Source organism: Cyrtonyx montezumae, unplaced genomic scaffold (assembly GCF_038088225.1).
Source record: "Cyrtonyx montezumae isolate F1298 unplaced genomic scaffold, pur_monq_1.0 scaffold_30, whole genome shotgun sequence".
NCBI classification, from domain to species: Eukaryota; Metazoa; Chordata; class Aves; order Galliformes; family Odontophoridae; genus Cyrtonyx; species Cyrtonyx montezumae.
This window is the reverse complement of record NW_027072035.1, coordinates 1,469,277-1,495,276: the sequence shown is the minus strand read 5'-3', so window position 1 is coordinate 1,495,276 and position 26,000 is coordinate 1,469,277. Positions and strand designations below refer to the sequence as shown.

The window sequence follows — 26,000 nt, the reverse complement described above, 5'->3', positions numbered from 1 at the left end:
ACTTACTCAGTGGATTTCGAAAGGAGGTGAACCTTTTTCTATCTCATGAGTAATCCAGCACTCAGAGTAACAATACAGAGAAATTTATTGAGAGCTCTCTTAACAACCAACAGCAACTATTTGTTGGTAAAATTGGCTAATTACAATGAATAAGCATTATAGGTAAAACAATTTTAGGCAACAGCTACTACAAAGAGTAAAAGAATAAAAGAAGATAAAGAGAAAAGATAGAAATCTGGGAGACACGGGCACATTGCAGAAGCAAGGTGGCTCGGCACTCTGAGATCCATTGATGTCTTGGTTCAGATGCTGATCTTAGTAATGACAGGTACTTTGAGGTTGTGTTGTTCAGTTGATGGTGACTCACAACAACAGTACAAACTTACTTATAGGTTCATAGGTACAGTAGGTTGGAAAGGACCTACAGGATAATCTAGTCCAACCATCCTCCTAACACCATCCCTACCCACTGAACTACCAAATCAAACCCCTTAGCAACTCATCTAAACGCTTCTTGAACAGCGCTAGGGATGGTGCCTCAACCACCTCCCTAGGCAGGCCATTCCAGTGCCTGACCACTCTTTCAGAGAAAAAATCGTTCCTCAAATCTAATCTAAATCTTCCCCGGAGCAACTTGTGGCCATTCCCTCTCGTCCTGTCATTATTTATCAGGGAGAAGAGGCCCAGCCCCTCCTCACCACAACCCCCCTTCAGGAAGTGGCAGAGTGCAATAAGGTCTCCTCTGAGCCTCCTCTTCTCCAGACTGAACAATCCCAGCTCCCTCAGCCGCTCCTCATAAGACTTGTGCTCCAGACCCCTCACCAGTTTTGTTGCCCTTCTCTGAACACGCTCCAGGGTCTCAATGTCCTTCTTGTAGTGAGGGGCCCAAAACTGAACACAGTACTCGAGGTGCGGCCGTACCAGAGCTGAGTACAGGGGGATGATCACCTCCCTGCTCCTGCTGGCTACACTATTTCTAATACAGGCCAGGATGCCGTTGGCCTTCTTGGCCACCTGGGCACACTGCTGGTTCATGTTTAGCCGAGCATCAACCAACACCCCCAGGTCCTTTTCCTCTCTACATTCTTCAAGCCATTCTGCCCCAAGCCTATAGCATTGCATGGGGTTATTGTGGCCAAAGTGCAGGACCTGGCACTTGGTCTTATTGAACCTCATCCCATTGAGCTCAGCCCAGCTGTTCAGCCTATCCAGATCCCTCTGAAGGGCCTCCCAACTCTCCGGCAGATCGACACATCCTCCCAACGTGGTGTCATCTGCAAACTTACTGAGGGTACACTCAATCTCCTCATCTAGGTCATCATTATAAGTAAGTAAAAAGTGGTGGAGTCAGCTCTTTTTGGAGTGACAGCTTCTGGCTTTAGGATCTCACCAGGAACTCCTTCATTCCCATCTTCCAGGTACTGCAAATTTAAGAGAAAGCAGAGAGATGCCAACTTGTATCCTTCACAGGGTACAGTGGTAACATCTTTCAATCTTCCCTATCAAGGTGGAATTATTTGCTCCCAGGCCAAGTCTTCAGCCGATTTACATTCCTGAGCACTCCCTTTCAAAGACAAACAGCTCCGAAGAAATGTTTTCAAATGTAAAATTGTCCACAAATTGATGTTGGTAGTCTCATGTTGATGTGAGACAGTCCTTACCAGTCTCAGACAATAATCATATTCAACTTTGCATTTTTAGAAAGCTTTGTGTAGTTCACAAATCATAGCGGCTGGAAGGGATCTCTGGAGATCATTGAGTCCAACCCCCATACTAAAGTAGGTTTCCTAGAGTAGGTTATGCAGGAAATCTTCAGGGCAGTTCTTGAATATCTCCAAAGAAGGAGATTCCACAACCTCTGTATGGAGTTTATACCAGTGCTTTGTCACCCTCAAATAAGTTTTTCCTCATGGTTGTATGGAACTTCCTGTTTATCCCTAGTTTCCCTTGTCCTGTTGCTGGGCACCACTGAAAAGAGCCTTGCTCCATCCCCTTGACTCTTGTCCTTCAGATACTTAAATACCTCCTTAGCCTTCTCTTCTCTGGGCTCAAGTCCCAGGTCTCAGCCTTTCCTCCAGTCCCCTCATCATCTCTGTGGCCCCCAGCTGGATTTTCTCTAAAGTACCCTGTTAGCCTTGAGCTAAAGAGCACAGGACTGGACACAGTTCTGCCTTGTCCTCACCAGGGCAGAATAGAGGGAGAGGATAAACTACTTCAGTCTGATGGCTACACTTCTTAATGTGCACCAGTTGAAGGGCATAGATTTGGATGTCATTGTCCTTTTAATACAGTTCAGTCATGATTAGATCCTTTGTCTTGGCTACAATTTCTGGAAGGCTAAGACTTTCCTCCATCATAAAAGATTTTAAAAATTATTTTTAAATTATTTCAGTGTCTTATTTAAAGTCTTAATAAATAAGTCACTTATTTCAGTGACTTATTTAGAGTCTTTTAGAAATAGTCTTGTTCATATTTGGGAATTAGTGTATGCCAGTGGGTTTTGTTTTAAATCTGTGCTTTTTATTTTAGTATCCAGAAGGTTATTTGGAAGCCATGGCTAGTAAGGAGAAGAAAGATAAGGTTAAAAAGCAAACTGTGAAACAGGAGCCAACCAGCCAGAGTAATGGAAACCAGAAAAGGACAATTGATGATGGTATTTCTTTTTATTTTTTCACTTTCAGCAGCAAAGTTTGTCATGTTGTGTTTATTAAGCCAATAGCATGAAAGCTTTCCAGAAAGTTATTTGGAATACTAATGTAAATTGTAGTGCATATTCTATAATAATTCTATATAATAAGGTAGCAGCCTAGGGATCTTAAGATTTTATTTAGTTACTCGTAAGGCTTTTTTTCTTTAAGCTTGGTAGGAAAAGGAACGGACATCTGTGCAGCCCAAACCAGTGCTGAGCTGAAGTCAGTTTGACTAGGCATTTGATAGACACATTTTATGAGTGTAGCTCTTGTATTCCCTTCTAGAATCAGTTTTGCCTTCGCCTTTATTAGTTTAGACTAACATGATGATTTTACTGTGTTTGATGGTCATCATCTTAAGCAGGTATTGAGGAACCTACAAATACACCTAAAGCCATGAGAATGGGAGATGGAGGGAAAGGAGAAGCTTTCCAGCTGACCCAAGAACAGCAATGGCTGATTAGAGAAGATTGTATGAACCAGAAACTGTGGGATGAAGTACTTGCTTCTCTTAAGGAAGGACCAGTATGTTTGCTGCATGCTTAGATTTTTTTATTTTTCCTTTTCTTTTCTATAGAGTGCTAGGAGAAATCTTGAGTCTCTCTTAAAACATAATTAGCTTTTTAAACTACTGCTGAGTACAGACTGCTTCTAGTGTTGTGTTTATTTGAAAAGCTTTGATTTGAAGAAAATAGTTATAGCTATAGCAATCTACTACCAAATCCTTGTAGGACTTACTGGTGATGATTAGCTTGGCACCTCCATAATAGAGATCTTCTTTTCCAAAAAGCATTCTAAGTGCTTGTTTTCTCATGTTATAAAGTTAGAACCTTTTGTCTGTTTTCTGTCCAGTATGTGTAATTATTGAAAAGAATTTCAGCTGAAAATTGTTCATAAGCAGTAGAAACGCGTGGTTTTAAAAAGGAGAAAGCAATGATTTAAGACCAGTTGAGTCACTGAAAAGTCACTTTTCTACAAATTCATATCCATTATTTTGGTAAGATTTTCATTTGAATGCCACTAAAGACGGTAAGGATCACTGCTAGCATTGGTTAGCTGCTGTGACAATGTAAATCTTTCTGGTGGAAACAATCACCTGTTTTAATTAAATAAAATGTGACTAGAGATGTAGCTAGAATTCTATTCTCATGGAAGGAAGATGCTGTATGTAAAGGTGTAGTAAATGTGAGCAAAATATAGATAACAGCATGAGAGGGTGTGAAAATGCTCTTTATGTATCTTATCAATATACACTTCATGCTGATTGTCTCTGGAAGGTAATTCAATGTTGACTGAGTCTTGAAGGCTACTCTAGAAGAGCTGCAGTGTAAGCAGTCTCTTGCAGAGTGAAGCTATGTCTAACTGCTTTATAAATTACGCTTAGCAACTTAGAATAATTCTGTAATATTTTTTAGCTATTGGTAGGTGAGTTTGGGAAGGGAGTAACAGCAGAGTTACAGAAAAGTCTTGTGAGTTAATCCACACATTGGACACATTTCCAGTGGTAAAACGATTTTATCATCTCCTCAGCTTAGATCTGAGAGTTGAATTTCACATGAAAATTCATTAACAATTTAAATGTATATAGTAATTACCAAAGTTGTGCAATATAGTTGCATAAATAATATATACAGTTAAAATAAAATACTTCTGTTTGTGGGGTTTTTTTGTGTTTGCCTTTTAATAGTCTGTCTTTTGTATTCCTTTGCCCTACATTAGAATTTTCTGAAGAAACTGGAACAATCCTTTATGTGTGTCTGCTGCCAGGAGCTGGTTTACCAGCCAGTGACAACAGAGTGCCTCCACAACGTCTGTAAAGTAAGAATAAGCTTGGCTGTGCTTTGGGCTGTCTTCTTGGCTCTGAGGCTCCAGACACTGGAGCCAAAATGTACTTTAGAAAGACAATAATTATTGCCTGGCATTCTGGGCAGCAACTTGCTGCATGTTTGCCTTCAGTGATTGCTGTGTAATCTTAATTTTATGTAATAGAGAATGAAAGTGTGCTTAGTATAAACCCAGACGTTCATTGAATGGAGTTCAGCATTGCTGTCATTCCACTGTGATCAGAGGAGGTACAATAGGAGTTGTTTTGATCCAGGATTCAGATGTTAGTAGAGTAGCAATAATAGAACTTTTTGTAATTAAGAAATTAAAAACAGATTCTAAAAGTGTGTAACATTTTAATCAAGAGTTCTTGAAAGGATGCAGAGTAAATACCAGAAAATTATTTGGTCTGATCAGAAATTACTGTATCACTCTGAATGTGTCTTTAAGGCGTAACTGAGTCATGTCAGATGAAGTGGATGGAGGCTGTGTCTTAAGCACTATAACCTGTATATACATTCATATTCAGCCTCGTGGGAATGTCTGGAGTACAGTTGCTGTCCAGCAGGGATGCTAAAAAACAGCTGCAGTTGTGTCTCTGATTCACAGGAAAACAATGGGAATGTCAGTGGTGTTATCTTTTAATCCTTCCCAGGGTTCATGTTTCAAAATTATTTTCTTAGATCATTTTAGTCACATAGGCCAAGTTGTGCCCCAAGGGGCTTAGTAATTACTTCCTCTTTTTTCTGAAAGTACAGAAAACTGTGTCTTTGGTTTATAGTAACTCCTTAGTTTTGGCTGGTGTCAGTGTAAATGAAAACTCACACAATTCACTCCTCTTCTTTGTCTGTCCTAGAGCTGTTTACAGCGCTCCTTCAGAGCTGAGGTCTTCACCTGCCCTGCCTGCCGCTACGACTTGGGGAGGGGCTACACCATGGTTCCTAACAAGATACTGCAGACCCTGTTGGATCAGTTCTTCCCTGGTTACAGTAAAGGACGATGATGTGCTCAGATCCTTCTGAACTTCTCCCAGTGACTCTATAGACAGTAAAGGAGAATAAATGTGGGAAATTCAACAGTGGACCAGCCAGCTTGATGGGACTCAATATGTTGTCACATTTTGAAGCAGCTCACCCTCTTCCCCTCATAGCCATCTTTTTGGTGTAGTGAGATCTCTTAATTCTTGGCTGTCTTTTAACATCAAGGGTAGTTTGGGCCAGTTAATGAATAGTTTTTAAAGAAAAAAATGAAAAGCTTCAGCTCCCACTGGCCTAGCTGATGCTTGATTTATGATTTGTTTTTTTGTAACTACCTCAGGACAGAGGAAAATAAATTATGGGGATGACAAAAAGTTAGTGAATTTTTAGCTACACACTGCCTCCTGAATAATAGTTGTGCCTGGTCCGTGTGGTTTGATTTACAAAAAAAAAAAAAAAAAAAAAAGAAAAAAAAATGAAAAAACAAAAGAAAACCCCACAAAAACAGCAAAAACAGAAACAGCACTTAAGCCAGCTGGATTAAAGAACAGCAAATTATGTGGTGTGCATAATCCTTTTTTGTCTTTTTCTTCCATTATGCTGTATTTTTTTGCAAGAACAGGCTGATTTTTAGTCTATTTTTGTGAGCTTCATTGTGCTTTTCTTGTATCTTATGCAAGTTGACTACTAATGACTAATGAGAACAATATGAATGCATTGTTGCTGCATTAGTGTAAAGTGATCTGTGTTTTTTGCACTTAAAGAGGGTATTCAAGACACTCTAGTTGTGTAAAAAATATTTCATATTAAGAACTGCCACTTCTGTATTAGTTGAACTGTATGCTTTTAGTAGGTCTTGTATCAGTGGCAATACATCTACACAGCATTGAAGGCAGTGCTAGCTTGGAGAGGGTTCAAATCGCTTCATATTGTGATCTGAAATTTTATATACAATATATCCCCCCCAAATATACCTTATTAAATATTTTATGATTCAGAAAAAATTCTAATTTTGTTTTCACTATAATCCTCTTACGTAAATTATATTTTCATAGCAGATTTTTTTTTCCAGATTACTATGTCCTTTCTTTAGGTGGGTGAATTTTTTCCAAGGTTTTATATTCCTTTCATTTATTAGTGATCTAAAAAGAAACAAACAAAAAAATTAGGAAAAAACAACCCAACATCTATATTCCTGCACAGCAACAGCTGTCATAGAGCTGCTCTGGTCGTGTGCTGAGCATCTGTCTAAAGGATGGTGCTGGGTTGCACTCCGTGTGCCAGAGAGCAGTAGGCCTGCTCTGCTCATAGCCTTGTACAGCTGGACACTCCCCTCCTGTCTTCCATAACCAACCAATTGCTCAGATGTTGGTGCTCTTAGGCTTTTTCATGGCCAAAAGTCAGTTAAATGGCCTTCTCATGTCACACAAATGAAATCTCTCTCCTCACCCTCCCACCCTTTTCTCCTGAGTCCAGTAGTGTCCAAAATGTTGGTAGTACCTCTCTACTGTAACAAAAATCAAGTACACAGGTGTTGCTGAACATGTGGCTTTATCTGTGCTTATTGGAATGGGGATTCTTTGTTCACTAGGTAAATCAGTATTAGGCATATGCTTTGTAAGAACTGTGAACAGTCTTATATCCTGTAGAACTTGTGTTTTACAAAGTGATAGCTGAGCATTTTATGGAGAAACAGATGTACTTTAACCTCTGTAATGATGGTATGCATTTCTGCAGTAAGCAAAGATGCTTTTCTTTAATGTTCAGTAGCTTTTACCAATTAAGGATTATATGTGTAGCAGCTATGCTCTTGAGCTGTGCATAGGAACACACAATTTTTAATTCATGCCCCAGCCTAACACGAATGTTGTAGAATTTTTAGTATTTATTATGTGAATGGTTATTTCTAGGTGAGTAGTTCAGATTTATCTTTCCAAGGCTGATCTTACAAAAACTTATTTTTAGTGTAGAACCATTAGTAAATCTTGTCTTCTAGGAAATATGGTTATTTCTGACTTCTATTACTTAATTGTTATTGAGTTTACTGTCAATCTACCATCAGTTGCAGATTTCTCAGTTTAAAGGCAATGGTGGGAACTTCACCACTTGATACAAGTGGGTAAAATAATTTTTTAATTGCTCTACAGTAGCAGACACAGCAGACACCACCAGGCACCATGGAAGAAGTGCCTTTACCAAACTTTGGAAGTAGTTGGGCGGCTTTGTGTAGTTAGCTTTGTAGGTCAGAATGCCAGTCCCTTCTTCACACTGCAAGGGGTGCTTACAGCAGTGTTTTGGTGTGTCACATTTTTTTATCCCTCCCTCTGCCCCAGTGCTACATCAGTAGCCTGAAAAATGACTTTTACAGTAGTAGATTCAACATTAGAAAATTCTAATATTCTCTACAGTATGTAAATGATTTGGCATTTATGCACAGGCCAACGTGGCCTGACCTTCCTTTAATGGTAGCTACTTCTATCGTCTGTTGTTCAGTTTTTCTGATAACTAACTAATTCCATACGAAGGTCCCAAGGTAGGTAATGTAAAGGTTGCAGTGTCAACTGAAGGGACCCAGAAGTGCAGTACTTGAGGTGCTGCTGTAAGCACTAGTTTTGTGTCCCTTCCGAGAGAGCCCCTGGTCATAACTGCACACACCTTTATGAAGAGGCTCTATAGTTCCTGGTTGTAAGATGCAGTGCTTTCTTGAGTGTTACCTCCTTCCTGATTCACCAAATCCTGCTTCACATGGCTATGTGAGGCTCATTGCCTGGGAGCCCACTCATGTCAAACACAATTCAACCTGCACAGACCAGCACCCACGTTACTCCAAATGCACTTTGGTGTCACATGCACTGTCAGTCAGTGTAACTAGACAGCTAGGTTTTATAGAAATATGACTTGGAACAAATCAGAAGATGACCTTGTTTAAGGTTTGTGTTCTTATTACTTAAATGAATATGGCATTATGTGTACCAGCAGGACACTGGACTCAGAGTGCACCGCCAGTATTCTTGGATGGCTTGAGTTCAGGTTTTGTATAGGCTTTACACAACGTGTAGACTTACAAAGCAAAGCAAGCTGAGTACACCAAAACCAAAATCCAGAACAAGATATTTGAGAAATGATGTAAGGAGAATATTTTTTAGACAAGATTTAACTCAAACTAAGCACTTCACAGTATGCTAGAGAAGCTGTCTCATGCTTTCTCTGGAATTAGAGGAAAGAATTAGATTACCTCTACAAGGTAAAACTGATGTGATACAGAAAAAAAGGTAAGTTTGTTACCACTCAGTAAAATTAATCATTAAAAATGACAGATCTATCTCAATCTCTGACAGCATTTTGCTTCATTTTGAATCTGTTACTGCTGGGCAATTTTGACAAATCAGAACTTAAGTCTCAGAAGCCTCAGTTCCATACAAAAACGACTTAGAAGTTAAAATTCAGAAGATTATGGATACTTAAATTCTGACCAACTTTATTAGAATACTAATATTGGTAGATAAAAAACAGCATGAAATATTAAACATTAGCAGTGCTACCAGTAGTGCATGAAGTAAATTTAACAATCCACTTCGTCTATTTTTACAAAACAGAAACAATTACTCCTGCGGTTAATGTTTATTACTATAGCTTTACACATCTGCACCTTCTCTACTTTCTGTAACCGTATTTTCTATGCCACATCACAAATTGGGAGTTAACTGTTAAAGCTTTAGCTCAAAGCAGACAAAATGCTGAACTGAGACAACTTCAGCATCAGCTGCTGTGGAACAAACACGTTTTCTTCACACCTACTATACTGATTGTATTTACACTTTGAGCAGTGATTCAATTAACGAATGTGGTGATTATCCAAAATATACACAGTATATAAATCCCCTATCAGTTCTTGGAGGAAAAGGCCATCCTGATGGATTGAGAAACTTGAGCTAGAAGCAGTGTTATGAAGATGCTCTCTTCTGTTCAGAGAAGGGAGATTCGTAGGCTTCCATGGGTGGGCAGGTACAAACCAGATGTTGGTCTCCATATATGTCATCAATGCGAGCAACTGTGGGCCAAAACTTGCTTTCAGGCTTCACAAAAGGCTAAAAGCAGAAATTAAAAAAGGCTAATTATTTTAATTGTTGTGCTAAGCAACTGTATAGATGTAATAGACACCTGAAGTTTCAAGAGCAACAAATGTTGGAGAGTGAAGTCAACCTCTAGTGTATCTTCAAATCCTTAAAGCCAACAAGTATGTATAATAGGAGTGGCAGTTAAAATTCAGATATTCCAAAAAGTGTACGTACTCTGACAGAAACTTGCAAAGAAGCAGTCATGGAATAACCAAAAATGTGATCCCTTGAATAACAGACAGAAACCGAAGAAAAGTGAGACTATTAAGACTGACAGTAGTAATTTATATTAAAAAAAAAAAGTAAAAAGGTGGAAATAAGGTGCTGTTAAAATATTCTTTGAAACAGTGTGTGGCAGTAAAGTAGGTGTAAAGTAGGTGCAGTTCTGTTTCAAGTGGGAGAAGTTGCATGTGTTTAATTATCTGGTAAGTTGTGGAAGAAGCAATTTTACACAGTGCTCTCAAGAAACTGTACACTGTGCTCGAGTCCATCCTCTGCAGCTGGCTTACACTGGTGTTGCTTGCTCTGTGCTTCCTTTCCATCTCATCAAACCCTCCTCTAAGTTCTTTATAGCAGAGCGCTGAACATTAAATGTGGTCTGTTTTCAAAGGCTCTGGTGTAGTATGTCTGAACTGAAGGGACTGGAGCTGTAACTCCCCACCAAAGATAACCAATATCTAAGTGTAGGCATTTAGAAATCCAAGGTTTCCTTCATGTGTAGGGGTTTTTTAAAAGATCTTTGTCTTGAAAAATAACTTAACTTACAGAACTGCTGTAGAGCTGCTGTAGAGCTCACACAAACAGTGTAATTGTAAAAGTGGCTTTAAAGTGTTTATTCCTACCAGACTAGTTTTTTTGCAATAGTCTAAAAAAACCACAGAGCAGAAAGCAAATTCATACATTACCACATCACTAACATTCCATCGCTCACTCACCAGTGGGAATGCTGCCACTTCGCGGGAATAAGGACGATCCCACTTCGAAGAAGTGACACAGTTTAGAGTATGTGGTGACATCTGCAAGAAGAAAGGCGTGTACAACATGAAATTACTGGATTCAATTGAATGTATCAGTATGAATCTTCCTTCAGATTCACATCACTACATAAACATAATTCAGGTTACTGTCTGGTATCTCCTTAAGATACAGTATATCTTAGGGAAAAAATAAAAAAATTAAAAAGGAGTGGATCTGAAACAAGAAGCAAGCCAGTATCTAGATTCATTTCATTTTGCCTAATGATATAATCCAAGAAGCCAGTGTGCTTCCAGCTTTCCAATACATTCCCTCAGTACTTAAAGATTCAGTGCAGCCTCACAACAGTTAACCAAAACTTGAGCCTGCAGCAGTATTGGGCCATCGCTGCTTAAGTAATTCATCTGGTCTTCATTTTATTGCTAGTTTTAAGGTCATCTCACTTCCTTTCTTAAATAAGCACAACTCCTTCTCTAATTTAAGATGGTCCCCAAAATTTGAGTTCACATGCTTCCTTCAGTAACTTTTTCTACTGTGTCTGCAAAATTTGAGCTTTTATTTGAAAAAGTCAGAATCCCTGGTTTTGAGAACTTCAAGGTTTCTAAAGAATTTCAAGAAATTAATGTTCCACCCTGTGCTACTTCACTGCTGCACACAGCTATTTTTTGGAGTACCGAAAGACTAGGAAATGGGCTCAAATGGACTCAAGTAAGTCAAAAGAGTTAAGCTGGAGCTGGTAACTTGCTTTACTTGTCATCTTACCTTCAGAGGATTAACCTGGGGGTCCATCCTGCCCTCCTCTATTTCAGCAATTTCCTGCCGTATATTGATCATTGCATCACAAAACCTGTCCAGCTCTGCCTTGTCTTCAGATTCTGTTGGTTCAATCATGAGAGTCCCTGCCACTGGCCAGGACATGGTTGGAGCATGAAAACCTGAAAACAGTATCAGTCACTGATTCACATGAGCACCAGCTAGCATTGGATTCACAAATTCAGCCCTTTCTATAATTTTTACAGGTGTGAACACATGGATTAGTGGAGTACATACAGACTTTTCAAGTATCCATCTTCTGATTTAGAAAAACTAAATTTCACTGTGTCATTTACAAAAGGGTTTCAAGTTTTACACTGATAATGAAATGATCTTAACATCTGCACTTTTTACTGTTAGTTTTTAGTCCAGTACATGTTACTTCTACAGAACCAGAATGGTTTGGGTCGGAAGGGACCTTTAAGACCACTAGTTCCAATCCCCTGCTATAGACAGGGACACCTCCCTCTAGACCAGGTTGCTCAAAGCCCCATCCAGCCTGGCCTTGAATGCTTTCAGGGAGGGGGCATTCACAACCTCACTGGGCAACCTGTTCCAGTGTCTCACCACCCTCACAGTAAAGAATTTCTTCCTAGTATCTAGTCCAAATCTACCCATTTTCTCTCATCCTGTCCCTACCTGCCCTTTTAAGAAGTCCCTTCCCAGCTTTCCTGTAGAACCCCTTCAGCTAGTGGAAGGCCGCTATGAAGTCTCTTTGGAGCCTTCTCAAGGCCAAAGAGCCCAGCTCTCTCAGCCTGTCCTTGTAGCGGAGGTGCTCCAGTCTCTGAACTTACACTTCATGGGCCCACCTCTGAAGCCTGTTCATGTCCCTCTGGATAGCATCCCTTCCCTCTAGCACATCAACTGCACTACTCAGCTTGGTGTCATCTGCAAACTTGCTGAGAACACACTTGATGCCACTGTCCATGTCAGCTACAAGTATGCTAAATAACACTGGTCCCGACAATGACGCCTGAGGAATGCCACTTGTCACTGATCTCCACTCGAACCCTGAGCTGTTGACCACAACTCTTTAGTGTGACCATCCACCCAATTCCTTATCCAGTGAATGGCCCATCCATCAAATCCATTTTTCTTTAATTTGGTGACCAGAATGTCATACAGGACAGTGTCAAACACTCTGCACAAGTCTAGGTAAATGACATCAGCTGCTCTTCCTTTATCTACTGACACTGTAACTCCATAAAAGGCCACCAAGTCCGTCAGGCATAACTTGCCCTTCAGTAAACCATGCTGGTTACCACCGATCACCTCATCTTTATTTCCTATGTGCCTCTCTAAGCTCTTACTGAGCATGTAGAAAAAATATGAGATGATCAAGGCAGATTCATCATCCATAAGCACAAGACTAGAATGTTTCAGGAACCCTTGAGAAAAAAATTGTGAATTTCTCACTCAAGCTGCTATTTAAAAGATACTTGACTAACCATAATCCTGAAGTCGCTTAGCAAGATCCACAGCTTCAATGTTGGCTGTTTTTTTGAAAGGTCTTGTATCCAAAATGAATTCATGGGCTACATAACCTGTAAAGAAAACAATGTGCACTGTGTTTCCTAGTTGAGAGAATAATGCAATCTACTGACCAGTTTATCCTCACTGGTTTGGGGTAGAATGTACAAAAAGGCAAATTAAAAAATTTCTGCATTGTCAAAATCTCTATCCAGAGAAATGATCAAATAAGGGCTACACAAACCAGTACTTGAATACTGGTCTTCCACGTCCCACATGATTTTAAGAGACCTCATTTTCCAAGATCTATAGGAGAGGACAGCCAGGGTAGCTCATATCATCTGCAAGCACTGTGAAAAATGAATGGATTTGTCTGTAGCTTAACATCATTTGGGTCAAAGGCTTTTTCAAATTAGCCATGTACAAGAGAATTGATTTTATGTTACATCAGAGAGAAGTTCAAACCTGTTATTGTAGAGAAGCTGAAGACTGAAGTTACCTAAACACACAATTCTGAGGAACTCTTATTTCTTTAGTGATTCCTTCAAAATTAGAAAATTTTATTTACTTCTGTGAGAAAATTATGTGTTCTCCTAAAATGCAACCTGCAGGTTTAGTCAATGTGTACTCTTAAATTCAATAAACATAATTTTAAGTGCATACATACTGTACTCAAGTTTTCTCTGGTGCTAACTGGCTTTAACAAGCCAAACTGCATTTTATGATAGCTATGATGGTTTACTGTAACAGACAAGTAATGATTTCCTCTCTTAATCCCTACTCTTGCAGGACAGGAGAGCTGTACCTGGGAACTGGAATGTAGCTGAAGTGTTTCTCACTGTCAAGGACTTTCTCACCCTCCTTGTACAACAGAACAAGGAAAAGAAATGAGGATTTTTTCTCTGAGGATTGTGTGCAAGGGAAAATTTAAGTCCAAAATTTGAATTTTCACACTGATATAAGGGATTTAAAGAGGTTAGGGGAGGTTTGGAGGCCTGACATTGTTGCTTCCTCTTTTTCTACTGTGTCATTAATTTACTATTAGACTTAAAGGAAAACAGTTTGATTTTCCAAGGTTTATTCCATCTTCTGTAAACATATCATCTACCTACAAAAAAAGACATTTTTACTTCTGCCAACAGGTATCTCCATTCCACTGTGGTATCTCCACAGAAGCTGTAGTGGACTATTCCTCTCCTTGTGTATGGCACCTGGAGAATACTGAGATTCAGCTGCCACACAGCACTGGATAGAAGATATTCTGCAAGCCAACTATTATGGAAAACATTTTGAAAAGAGCTTTGTAGAAGAAATCAAATTGCCCACTACTTGCCTCTTACTCCTCTGAAGAGGATTTTGTAGTGCTTCTCTAGCCTCTTTGCCATGTAGTTTGCATTTAATATAGCAATCTCAGAAGCATGTTTAAGACCTTTTGCTCCCATTGTCTGAAAGAAGAATAACATGAAGAAACAGATCTAAATACATTCTCAAGCAAGTTAAGAATGCTCGTTCTGACAAACATGACAGATAGTGTGAGAATGCATCTGGCTCATCTACGGCAGCACACTGCCATTGCAAGTATACCCACTGGACTCACAGGAATGCACAAGGTACTGCTTGAGTGAAACTGATAAACACATCGCTTGTTAGAATGCTCACTGCCTAAGAGAATGCGTGGAAAGTAAACAAGTGACCCACTCAACTCCACAAATTGAGCAGCTTTGAAATGAGGAGAGCAAAACTGGTGAATTGCATCAAGGGACTTCTATCTGCCTGTGATGCTGACATTCCCTGCATCTTCAGGCAAAGGGCACTCACAGCGCTGCCTGAAAAGCAGCTTGTGCTGTGTGAACAGACCACACTCTGGTGTCACATCACAGATGATACTGTGCATTAACAAACATCAGAGCCAGCTGAATACCGATGTGTGCTTATTTCTCTGGTAAGGCACTGCTAGAGGGAAGGGCTGGAATTAGTGTTTGACTTTCTTTGAGTTAAACTGGCAGGGCAAATGCCAAAGCAGCCCCCGCAGTACTCTCTTTAGATGGGACAGCTGAGATAAAAAGTAGTTTCCAACTGGCTTTTTAAACAAAAATGTAATGTCAGTGAAGCATAGGGGCAAGCTTGTTGCAGCCTGCTTGTGTGCACTGTCCACAAGTCCACTTGCCTCAAGAATTATTACTGATAAGATTCAGAAGAATGAAGCAGACTGTACAAATACAACACTACTGCCATCCTGCCATATTAATATTTGTAACAGATGGCAATAGGCATTTCTACTTGAAAACAAGGAGATTCAAAAGATTTAAATGTGGGTGCACCATGAGTGCATGGCAGCCTGGGCAAACAGCACATGCAGCTCAGCTGTCTATGTGATTCCAGTGATAGCAGTACTCAGACTTGTTGAAACAGAAACAGACCTTCAGCTGATACTCTTTAAAAAAAGTCTACACACCTTGATATACACCCAGGAAATGGGCAATATGGCACTGGAACCCCAAGGTGCAGCACTGACAGTACCCAAAGGACAAGCATCCTTATCCGTCTGAATTTTGATGACAGGATGGGTAGGCAAGTACGGTGCCAAATGTTTCTTCCTAGAACAAAAACACTGACTTTAGAACTTAAATACATGTTGCTGTGTTACCATTCCTGAACATTTTCAGCAGTACATCTTCAGCAGTACTCTTCATCTTCCTTCTAAACAGAGTCCACTAGGAGTCTGGTCTATGTCTTCTTCAGCAGAAAATGTAGGAGTCTAACTGGTGGCAATGGAGGATGGCACTCATTTTACAGACCATCACAAGATACTTGTGCAGCTATCCAAATAAAATGATTTTTTAAAGGAATAAGATATATATTTTTAAAAGTAAAATCAGTCTGTAGGATAGATTTAAGATTTTCATCCACTATTTCAGTGGACTGTATACAACGTAAGTTCTCAAAGCCCACAAATTATCTCTGTATTTACACAAAATCCAGACTACTGGGCAGGGTCTGCCATACATACTAAGGAGCAGCATGCAATCAGGGCTTGCAAGTACATGTGAGACTCATCATTCAATGAATCTGCACATGATTATCTGGAAGAAGGACTAAAGTTTACAAACAGCAATATACTTCTCACATGAATGGCTCTGTACTTAACAGAACTGCCAATTGAGATTCAGTAAGGAATTCTGTTTGTTTTCTGGATTTATTTTCCTTAAAAAAGACAATTAAGACATACACTCCAATTGGTCCCATTCCAGGTCCTCCTCCTCCATGAGGAATGCAAAAGGTTTTGTGAAGGTTTAAGTGAGAGACATCAGAGCCATAATCTCCAGGACGACATAGGCCCACCTGTAAAGTGAATACTTACATGTGAACTGACCCCCTGGCATTGAAAGACCTGTTACTACCCCCAAGAAAATTACACTGTAAGAGATGTTACACATTTTCCCGTTTTCCTTTAACATGATGCATCACAAACAAGTATTGATGCAAATGCTGTGAGTTTTTCTTTAGGAATTATCATTCATAATTAAAGAATGCCTTTGATAAAGATGAGGCAGGCTAAGCCACTGTCACTGAACAATTCATAGATCTTATAACATTTCACAGCAAACAAAAGAGACACCAGCAACTAACTCTTATTACTATTCTAGGAATCCTCACCACCTCCCCTGAGCCCTGCACCATCTTGTAATGATGTTACAGTCTGAACCAACCGTACTGCCATACTACTTTTTTTCCAATGAAACTACAGGCTCAATTGTACTATATCTGCCCAGGAGATCACATACCTGAGCATTCATATTTGCTCCATCAAGGTAAACTTGGCCTCCATGTTTGTGAATCAGATCGCACACATCTCCAATCTCCTCTTCGAACACACCATTGGTGGAAGGGTATGTGATCATGATGGCTGCCAAGTTCTCTTTGTGTTTGTCCACCTGGAGGCAGGGAGGGATAGAGGAAAAGGTCAGTGAGGCTCATAAATCTTCTTGAAGACAAGACCTTTATAAAGGTACTTAGCTAATATCATCAGGTGTTTTACACATGAGAAGCGAGACTATCAGCTGGTAGCCTAAGTCACTTACAGTCAGCAAAAAATAGTGTCTCTTACGTTCACCAACACCAGTGCAGAAAGAGTGTTTTCTTAATAGATCAGAATTTTAAATTGCAGAAGCATGATACAAGACATAAAACAGACACTTCCGTGACCTTTGAACAAACCAGGTAAAACACTCTTCAAAGTAATGTCATCCACAGACACAGGCTTTCAGCAGCACAGATTTCTTACTACCATAAAAAGCTTTTCTTTTCTCTTCTTCTTCTAAGTATTTTTAGAAATGTGCCCTGCTAATCCATTGGATTCCCATGATTCACCTGCAGCACATCTACTCAAAAAAGTGAAAAAAAGTTGCCTAGCAACACTCTCCCCAGCAGAGGTGCTCCTGAATTTAACTAAGTGAATGCTACATAGCGATCTGAAATGTTTCAGCTTCACAAACACACTCCTTTCATTTCAAATACTAAACATAGATGAAAAAGTTTTGCTATAAAAGAGCCTACTGTGTGGAAAGACTTGATCAGCCACTCCTGCACAAAAGATCTTCAAATTAAAGGAAATCTCACAAGTCATGTGGCTTGTGTCTGAATAAGAAAACTGAAAGAAATATTTATTCTTTTCAAGCACATATTCACTATTTTCTGCCCTATTTTCTCTCAAACAATTCTCTGATTCAGCTGCCAAAACTATTACCTGTTGAGGAGAAGGAGTGTTCCTGCCTTGAACATTAAAGCTGATTAAATACTCACCATTGCTTTTAAATGGGAGATATCAATGCTCCCATTTTTATCCACTTCAATTGGCTGAATCTTCATTCCTGCCATTTGTGCACTTGCTGGATTTGTACCATGAGCAGATCTAGGAATAAGGCAAACCTTGGAAGGAAAAAGAAGCAGGTTCTAAAGTACAGCAAGTTATAGAATTCCTTTAAGTATTACGGTCTACACTCAGCATCTACTCATTACCACAGCTTTTAAAAGGGAGACAAAGCAAATGTTTACCAGTAAACCACTACCTGAATCGGAAGTTGCAACTTAGTTTTCTTTGAAGAAAGCTCACGGTAGCATCAAAATACCCATTAGGAAAACAAAGTATCCTGTGCTCCACAAATCTTATTTACGACTGTTATTATTATTATTTTTAATATTCTGGTGCCAAGTATGGAGACATGAAAAGAAAAACCACCTAATACAATCTTCTACTAAATCCCAAATGACTTAATTGCTTCCTTCTCTATTCTTTTGCAAGTTTTTGATTATAGCTAAAAAGTGTCAGGCAGCCTCTTTACTTACAGCTTCTACGCAGTTCATTAAAAAAAAAAAAAGAGACAAAAGGAAGAACTTTTATATTTATATAAATATTGACTGTTATGAGTGACAATAAGGAAAATGCAGACCTCGAGTTCCCAGACACCTAACAGGAACCCCATCCTTTCTAAAGTCAATACATACACTTTTTTTTTTTTTTTAAGAAGATTTTCACTTCTATTAAGTGGATATATTAAAATATTTCTCCATTACAATTCTCTTGAAAGGATTAATTTAACAAAGTTTATCAAGTTACTCAAAATTAGTTGTATTAAGTAACTATCAGCAAAGGTTATTGGTTGGGTTTTATGTTTGTTTGTTTGAATTATTTTATGAAGAACTGCATTGTGACCTCTACCTCATGCTCCATGGAGATGCTAAGAAAAATGACTTTGAAAGCTATCTCAAGCTACTAAGCACTCAATCTCGGCACATGGATATTCATTCTTTTTTGCAGTTAAATATCAGTTTTTCACTGTGTAGCTGTGTTGAAAGAAATACAAAGATCCTGGCTCCAGTGGTGACGTATCTACTGTGATACATCCATGGTAATTTTAAGTGGTAATGTTAAGTGAGTTTAGATTGCTACCCAGTCCTGCTGTTCAGAACTTATTGATTAGACTACAAAGCAAACAGATGGTGTGAGCTGTAACTAAATATAAGGTTGTTGATCTTTTTTCCAGAAGAGGGCACCAGATTCAAATGAGGCTGACCTAAGAAGCTTGATCAGCTGCTTCAGTTTACATTCCTAAATTGAAAACAAAACAAAACAAAAAACAACAACAAAAAGCAAACAAAATAATAGAAAACAAACAAACAAATAATAATAATAATTAAAAAAAACAGCAAATCTCTTAGCACATGCTATGTATGTCTTGCAGAAGAAGCCAGTGAGAACACCTCTACTTTCTATAATATGGCAAATATACAGAAATAAACGGGTCTGAAATGAAACAGATCTGATCTTAATATTTACAAGGACAGACACCAATTCATAAAAAGTAGTGCTGCTATAGGGTCACGTATTAAACATCGTAGTAGTAGTGATGTCTCATAGCAGTGACTTCAACCTTACTTCAGTCTTCCTTCTGCTGCCTCTCCATGTGTCTAGAACAGAGATCAGGCTGCCTACCAGCAACAAGCCCTGCCATATAATCTTCCCTTTTTCACTACTGCTTTAACTTTCAAATGTCTATATAAGTCTTCCTTTGCATTGCATAAATAGTAGCCTCCCAAACAGGAACAGAGAAAACAGAACCATCAGTTAGTTACAGGTACTTAGGTCACATAAGGACCAACAACGTGATTACAAAGTTTAACAAAAGCATTGCCACAAAGGAAGGTTGAATAAATGCCGCAGACAACAGCAATACCTGCATAGACAATCTCTAGGTTTTTTCTCTTTAAAACAGAGTTAGAATTAAAAAATCTATTAGACATGGTGTATTATATTAGGAAGAACTGGCTTGTCTTTGGGGTTAAGTGCAGCTATATCATCACTCAGATTTACAAGAACTCTTTCATCAGTCTGCAGTAGTACAGCTGAGAAGTGATTCAGGTATGTAGTACTAAAGAGAATAAAAATTAAGACTTCTGACTCTAGCATTACCAACTGAAGATGATAATTGAAAACTGTTTTCCATTACTCATCCACATTCTTGAGGAGCTTGAGAAGAAAGACTATCTTCACATAGTCTACAGAAATATATTTGAAGCAGTTTAAATAGTCAAGAATTGGACAAACCCAGATACAAGTGATTCCAATTAATGGGATTGGGTTCTTGTATCAAACGAGATGCTGTCAGACTTGGCCTCCCTGCCCTGTTGTTCTCACAGGGTTACAGAGCAGCTGGATAGGCACAAAACAGTACTACGAGCTGCTAGGAGTTGGGAACACAAGCCTGTTCAGGCATACAATACCAAGTTATCAGAGGTGCCAGCAGCACCAGGCACAAGCCCAAATCTTCCCACTCCCTGACACCCTTCAACCTTCTTGGGGCACATTTCTCTGTCACTTCAACAAGTTCTTCGCTCTTACTCCAGCACCAAAACAGGTTTCACACACAGTAACAAGCCAATGATGTTAAATAATAAAATCAAACATCTGATGTAAGGATGTACAAAAAAACTCAAAGAGCTCATGCAAGAAAGCTGGACAGATCAACAGCTGAGGAGAAAAGGGAGGTGTAATCCTCATCTCCACAAGGTAGCTCACACAGAACAGGAACAGCGTCATTCCAGGGACATATGTCAGCCCAGACACGTGGCCATTGCTTTTATCAGAATGTTCCCAGTCACAGCAAAATAAAGTGATAAGCAGCATAGCAAACTGCAAGGTCTGAAAGCAGCCATTAGAAAGCTCTGGGCTTGGATACACAATAAAGCGACAAGCTCTGTGACTAGCAAAGGGAGCCTTCCAATAAACAGATTGGCATGCTCAGATCAAAACTGTAATTACCTTAGCTCCACGTTGGACACCAAAAAGGACAGTGGTGGGTTGGCCTGGCCAACAGTCAAACACCCACACAGCTGCTCACTCACTCCCCTCTCCCGTGGGACAAGGAGAAAATAGAGGTAAGGTGAGAAGAATCATGGACTGAAATAATGATAATTTAAATAGGGAAAACAAAAGCTGTGTGCACAACCAAACCAAGAAGTGGAATTCTTTCACTACTTCCAATCAGCAGGCACATGTTTAGCCACCTCCTGGAAAGCAGGGTGTCAGCATTCTTAACGGTTGCTTGGGAAAATAAATTCCATAACTATGAATTTGCCCCTTTCATCCTCCTTTTCCTGAGGGTTTTTTGTTTTGTTTTGTTTTTGCTGAGTATGACATCATATGACATGGAACACCCTCATTGTCAATTCTGGCTGTGTTGCCTCCCAGCTTCTTGTTCACCCAGCCTACTCACTTTAGGAGGAGGTGCAGGGCAGAGTGGGAAAGAGAAGCCTCAACACTCTGTGTGCAGTACGGAAAATGCTGGTGTTATCATCAGTGCTTTACCAGCTACATATCCAGAGCACAGCATCACACAGCCTGCTGTGAACAAAACTAGCCTCATCCCAGACAGACTCAGTGCAGATACAGACCATCTGATAAAACTTTTCCTCACTCCCACTGGTTATATAGTGAAGTAATACTCTTAAAACAGTAACACGCGGTCTGTGAGGAAAGCAGTGAATAACAAAAGGCTTGTCACAGACAAGGACTAGAACCTAGTTTCTCCTGTTTTGGGTAAGCCTTAGCTTCCAAACCAACTCTCTTGTCTCCACTTCCCACCCTGTTCCTCCAAAGACAAGAGCTGACACTTACACTTCTATGACGTTCTCCCTTTGCGTTTAAATAAGCTTTGATTGCAGCCAAACCTGTGTACTCTCCTTGGGCTCCACTGCAAGAGGAACACAAAAGCTGTTACAAAAGAACACAAACCAGAATGGACTACCACTCCACAGAAACTTCCCATCATTTTTGTCTTGCACATTTTCCTTACAAATAAGCTTTCTGGAGTCCATGTGAAGGAGTAACAGGTTAGAAAACAATTTCCTACCTGTTCGGTTGGAAGGAGATTTTGTCATAACCAGTAATCTCGCACAGGTCCTTCTCTAAATCCTTGAAAAGCTGCTGATAACCCTGAGCTTGATCCAAGGGGACGAAAGGGTGGATGTTGGTGAATTCTTTCCATGAAATAGGCTTAAACAAACAAACAAAATCCTTAAGTGTTGTAACAAAACATTCTGAAGACAACTCTGTTTTGTTGTTAAACTCTCTGAAGGAGACAAGTTGCCCTTTGCTCCAATAAAGACCAAATATTTATTGTGTGTCAACGCAAGTTTCCAACCTCTGAAGGATGATTTTAAAAAACATTTTTTTTTACATTTAGAAGACATTTAAAATCTTTAGTTTCTTCTTTTTGGTCATTCACACTTATGTGCAGCTGTGAGATCACAGTGCAAAATGAAAGGACTCAAGGAATACTGTCTAACAATCTGTTTCATAAAATTTTATTGATTTCCATTTTAATATAAAAGACAAAAAGAAAGCAAGGGACAAGATAGTGAAATGACTGAGAGAAAGGGGACAAAAGAAACCCAGCAAGCAAGTAGCAACAAGGAGAGAGAGCAAAAAATCAAAGAGCATTCAGGACTCAGTGCTGGCTAAGCTGATATCAGCTATAAAGAAATAAGGATAGACGGAGACTCCAGCTCCTCCTCTCAGCAGCAAATTGTCAAAAAGCAAGGAGCAGGTTTTACCGTAAAATCTGTGAAACAGCCAGAAGTTAGGTATAGCAACACCACGTGAGGGAACAGGAAGGTAACACCTAATTCCAAATATATGTATATATTATATATGTTACAAACACATAAACTTTTTTTTCCCAAATGAAGCCTTCAAAGCCACTCTCCTGCTTCTGCTGCACTCCTTCTGAACTTCTTGAAGTTTTTTTCAGAGTAAAAGACAGAGTCAATCCCATTACCTTATTCTGAAACTGCCCTCTCATATGGAGAGACCGACCAGTGCCACTCAGTACTTCTAATGTGTCTACACTGACACTGGCTGCATAATGTGGGTTGCAGGCAAGACATTATTAGTGCAACTTACCGTAAGTTCAGCTGAACTATTAAGCTTCATTGTACAGGACCCCTAAAAACAGAAAACTATTTGTTAGTATATATTAAGACAGCTGCTCTGAAAGTACTGTCTCCTATTTACTATGTTGGCTCACGATGTCAGAGGTATGGCAGTCGAGGCTGAACCTTCCCACCAACATCCTGTTACACGCTGTTGCTGTATGACAGATGGCAGCAGAGAGGCACTTTGACAGAACAGCATCTGACATGGAAGTGCAGATGAAGCATAGGTGTGTCACTGACTTTCTCAGGTAGAAAAGATTACACCCACTGACATTCATTGTTGCTTGCTGGACATTTCTGGTGACAGTGGACATGAGGTGGTGGGTGGTGTGTTTCAGCAGTGGCAACAGCAAGAGGGTGTCAGCTCCACTGGCAGAGATTTTTACAAGCACAGATTGCAGGCCCTTGTTCATCACTGGCATAAGTGAATAGCTAATGATGGTGCCTACACTGTAAACTAGTATTTCATAGCTGCAAATCAGTGTTATTGTGTTCTTTGTACTTGTTGTAGTTTCCTTTGAAACATATAGGAGGCATTACTTTCAGAATGATCCATGTATAGATGTATATATTTTTTCTCTTGTTGGTAAATACCCACCAGAGGAATCATGCTGTGAACTAGAGAAATATCTTTGTTTTCTAATCTCTTCATGTACCGCACAATATTTGTCTCGGAGTGATAGCTGGAAGACACAAAATATGGTGTTAAGGCAAGTAAGACAAGCTCTATCACCAGGCTGATCTGTACTCAAACACAGGAAATGTCATTTAAAAATAATAATAATAATTTTTGAAAAGTAATAAAAAATAAGACTATGTAGGTGTAAGAGTAGCCCACCCCTTTAATTTTTATGATATACTTATTTCAAATCATTTGTTTATGCTTCCTAGGAGCAATGTGGATAAAAACCAGCTATTATCAGTAGCTGAAAAATGCTATCATTAAGTGTCAACTATAGGAGTTGAAGAAAGTCTGTCAATATTAGGTCTCAAATAATAGCTTGTACAATGTAGCAGACTAATGGAAACATACAGTGACCGTAAGTACTGCTTCACTTATTTAAAGTTATGAGTCGTCTAAAAATGCCACTAAATAGATTACTTCAGAGCAACAAGTAACTGTAACTACAGGTGCAAAACTATTGACCTCCCAGTACAACTTTTGAAAGACGATACAATCAGTTTGCATTTAAAAAATCATATTTAAAGCAATTTCACAAACCTGTTGAAAACCTGGTGCGTCAAGAATTTGGAAGCTCTCTTAAATGGGGTGTTAAGGATCCCCTTGGTTTCCTCGCCCATTCCCTCAGCAACTAATTCCTTTGACACATGGAAACACAAAGTCAAAGATTTACAAACAAATCACTTTTTCACTATGCCTTCCTATGAGAACTAGCTTATATCAGCAGCATACCACAAACCTTAGTCAGTTCTACAGGTAAAAACACTTTATTAGAATATGCACTGATTTTATCTAGCATATCAACAATATTATAGTAAAACTGGCACAGAAGTCTCAGCATTCCTCTCATCTTGGAAGTACTGCTGCCAGTTCGCAGCAACATGCTAAAAAAGAATGCCATGGAAAAGAGACAACTGACCTCCATGGCCTCGCCTCCACAAAGCAAGTAACAGGTTAACATACAGTGTCTAGACCATCCAAAAGAACTAAGCATTGTAATCAGTTAAATGCATTGTTTTTGTTTTATTCTGTCTCTTGCTGTAAGACAGGATCTAAAATTGTCAGCATTTAACAGATACCATAAAGATAAGCACTATGTGAAAACACAGTTTTGTTTTTCACTATATTTCTGAAACATTCAGATTAATTTAACACATGATCTGTTGTTCACTTACAGCTGAAGACTCACAACCAAAAATCCATAATATGTCATCAAGGTCCTTTTCATTTACAGTTTCATCAAGTGATACTCCAAGCTACGGGAAAAGCAACACTCATTACTCAGAGCTGTCATTTCCAGAGGTATACTGTTTTTGGCCCGGCCAAGAAAAAGATATTCCAGACACACAAGACAAAACAAACAAAACATCTCCATATCCAACAATATGCACATGTCACATTGCTCAATGAATCAGATAAATAGAAATTATTAACTTATAATTTTCTGATTCCTACCTTTTCCCTTCTAAGCCATCCAAGCTGAATAGATCACAAGCCACAAAATTTGTGACTTCATTTCTAACATTTCTAAATGAACTGGAAAATCTCCCATTTTGCTAGACCACTCCCACCCCAGTTTCATTTTAAAAAGCAACATTTCTCTAAGTCCTTAGTGCCTATTAAAATGGGGGTTATGTTTTAATCTGTCTTTAAATAGTGACAAAGGACCTGACATTTGCAGGTCATATTTCACAGTTTAGAGTCTCTCTATGCAGCCCTTGGTGGTATATTTAAAATGAAATTATTAGAAAACCTTTTAACATAAGCATAAACTGGAAATGCAGTACATGTTTCTGGAATTTTGGTACATTCTTTGTATTGTCTTTATAGCTGACTGATATATCTGACCAAATTAAAAGAAACCTTTAATTATTTTCCTCCGTTTAACATATTATGAGCAGAAACAATGCAAAAAAAAAAGTCATGCTATAAAATTTCTTAAAGGCTTAGAATTGCTTACTCTTCCATCATTGTAAACCCGAACATTTATCTTCCTAAGAGCTGCCCTGTCCAAAACCTCTTTGACTGAGCACCCACATGTGACCGTCAAGGTATCGAAGAACAGATCATGATGCAGCTTATGACCAGCTCGCTTGAGACCTATAAAACACAGTAAGTTAATACTATTAGCTGCTCTACTGCTTGCAACACTACAACAGACTTGTAAGTAAATACTGTTACACAATAGAGACATTCTCCTTGCACGCAGAGCAGTGAAATCATCAGCTTTATAGTGAAACATCTCTGTGCACGAAATGCATCTGTATCAGATTCAGATCTAGTTAGTAATGCAGACTGACTCTTACAGAAGATCTTTCTGACATACCAGATTTGTAATACATGCTGCAGAAGAACTGGTATACAAATTAAATAAGGACAAAATTGCAAGACTGGAAAGAAAAATTTTCCTAAACAAATAAGTATTAGCTGTCATGGTGTTTGCTATCACAAAGTTTAA

At 39.1% G+C, this 26,000-nt stretch overlaps 2 protein-coding genes across 3 annotated transcripts in view; one reads left to right on the top strand and one right to left on the bottom strand.

Moving 5' to 3' along the window:
• UHRF2 (ubiquitin like with PHD and ring finger domains 2) overlaps window positions 1-6,489 on the top strand; it is a 77,739-nt gene extending 71,250 nt beyond the window's left edge. Inside the window, exons 13-16 of one of the 2 annotated variants that reach the window (XM_065744172.1) lie at window positions 2,530-2,653; window positions 3,055-3,215; window positions 4,410-4,508; window positions 5,371-6,489. In XM_065744172.1, the coding sequence (XP_065600244.1) occupies window positions 2,530-2,653; window positions 3,055-3,215; window positions 4,410-4,508; window positions 5,371-5,517 (531 nt within the window). In that variant the 3' untranslated portion in view covers window positions 5,518-6,489. Of the gene's footprint in view, window positions 1-2,529; window positions 2,654-3,051; window positions 3,216-4,409; window positions 4,509-5,370 lie in introns of both variants that reach the window. The other variant, XM_065744171.1, reaches the window with a different exon arrangement.
• Window positions 6,490-8,947: 2,458 nt separating this feature from the next.
• GLDC (glycine decarboxylase) overlaps window positions 8,948-26,000 on the bottom strand; it is a 37,714-nt gene continuing 20,661 nt past the window's right edge. The window contains exons 10-25 of the mRNA XM_065744168.1: window positions 25,503-25,642; window positions 24,718-24,798; window positions 24,083-24,180; window positions 23,459-23,543; window positions 22,829-22,870; window positions 21,777-21,919; window positions 21,542-21,617; window positions 17,671-17,796; window positions 16,653-16,802; window positions 16,097-16,209; window positions 15,323-15,464; window positions 14,201-14,312; window positions 12,846-12,941; window positions 11,347-11,519; window positions 10,545-10,625; window positions 8,948-9,579 (exon numbers count right to left, since the gene is read on the bottom strand). Coding sequence (XP_065600240.1) covers window positions 9,436-9,579; window positions 10,545-10,625; window positions 11,347-11,519; window positions 12,846-12,941; window positions 14,201-14,312; window positions 15,323-15,464; window positions 16,097-16,209; window positions 16,653-16,802; window positions 17,671-17,796; window positions 21,542-21,617; window positions 21,777-21,919; window positions 22,829-22,870; window positions 23,459-23,543; window positions 24,083-24,180; window positions 24,718-24,798; window positions 25,503-25,642 — 1,802 coding nt within the window. The 3' untranslated portion in view covers window positions 8,948-9,435. The remainder of the gene's footprint in view (window positions 9,580-10,544; window positions 10,626-11,346; window positions 11,520-12,845; window positions 12,942-14,200; window positions 14,313-15,322; window positions 15,465-16,096; window positions 16,210-16,652; window positions 16,803-17,670; window positions 17,797-21,541; window positions 21,618-21,776; window positions 21,920-22,828; window positions 22,871-23,458; window positions 23,544-24,082; window positions 24,181-24,717; window positions 24,799-25,502; window positions 25,643-26,000) is intronic.